The sequence below is a fragment of the Pygoscelis adeliae genome, unplaced genomic scaffold, assembly GCF_000699105.1.
Source record: "Pygoscelis adeliae isolate BGI_AS28 unplaced genomic scaffold, ASM69910v1 Scaffold171, whole genome shotgun sequence".
Classification (NCBI taxonomy): Eukaryota; Metazoa; Chordata; class Aves; order Sphenisciformes; family Spheniscidae; genus Pygoscelis; species Pygoscelis adeliae.
The window spans coordinates 6,810,226-6,811,116 of NW_008824186.1; the positions used below are offsets into that span (position 1 = coordinate 6,810,226).

Consider the following 891-nt stretch of genomic DNA (forward strand, 5'->3'; position numbering starts at 1 on the left):
GTGCAGCGCAAGGCGCTGGAGAAGATGTTCCAGAAGCAGAAGTACATCAGCAAACCCGATAGGAAGAAGTTGGCGGCCAAGCTGGGCCTCAAGGACTCGCAGGTGAGAAGGGGCACAGGGCAGGGAGGGCAGAGGGGTGCGGGCAACCGGGCCCCCCACCCCTGGGGGCAGCCAGAGGGTAGGGGAGGAAAAGGGGACGGGAGCAGGCAGAACTGCCCACGAAAGAGTGGGCACCTTTCTCCACGACCTGGAGAAAACCCGAAGCAAGCTACAGGGCTGTGAGCATCAACGGAGCCAAGAGAGCAGCGCGATTCCCAGCTGGGTAAGTAGGACTAGACAGACCAGGGCCTTACTGCCCCCCAACCCCTCTCCTAGGGTCCCCCAAAGGTCAGGTTCTGTGGTCCCTGTTAGCTTCAGTATGGGCACGAGCAGGGTTTTGATGGCACAACCAAAAGGCTTCTCCTGGTCCCTGTTTTACTGAACCTTTTCATTTCTTGTTGCTTCCCCCCATCTCAGGTGAAGATCTGGTTCCAGAACAGGAGGATGAAGTGGAGGAACTCCAAAGAAAGAGAGCTCCTCTCCTCTGGGGGCTGCAGAGAACAGACCCTACCCACCAAGTTCAACCCTCACCCAGACCTCAGTGACGTAGGCAAGAAATGTTCAGGAGAGGAGGAGGAGGAGGAAGTTCCTCCCGTGGCCCCACCCAGCCCCCGGCATCCCTTAACCTACCACCAGTCCCCAGAACATCTACACTTGAGGGACAGACTGGACTCCCAGATGTCTCCTTCGCCATCCCATTCTAGCAGCCCCAGCAAACCTTCAGACTTCTCAGACTCAGAGGAAGAGGAGGATGAAGGGGAAGAGGAAGAGGAGGAGATAACAGTCTCTTAG

General features: G+C 57.4%; 1 protein-coding gene across 1 annotated transcript in view; it reads left to right on the plus strand.

The window, feature by feature from the left end:
• The window catches only part of DBX1 (developing brain homeobox 1), a 3,746-nt gene extending 2,855 nt beyond the window's left edge, over window positions 1-891 (plus strand). The window contains 2 exon segments of the mRNA XM_009334588.1: window positions 7-102; window positions 517-891. Of these exon segments, the coding sequence (XP_009332863.1) occupies window positions 7-102; window positions 517-891 (471 nt within the window).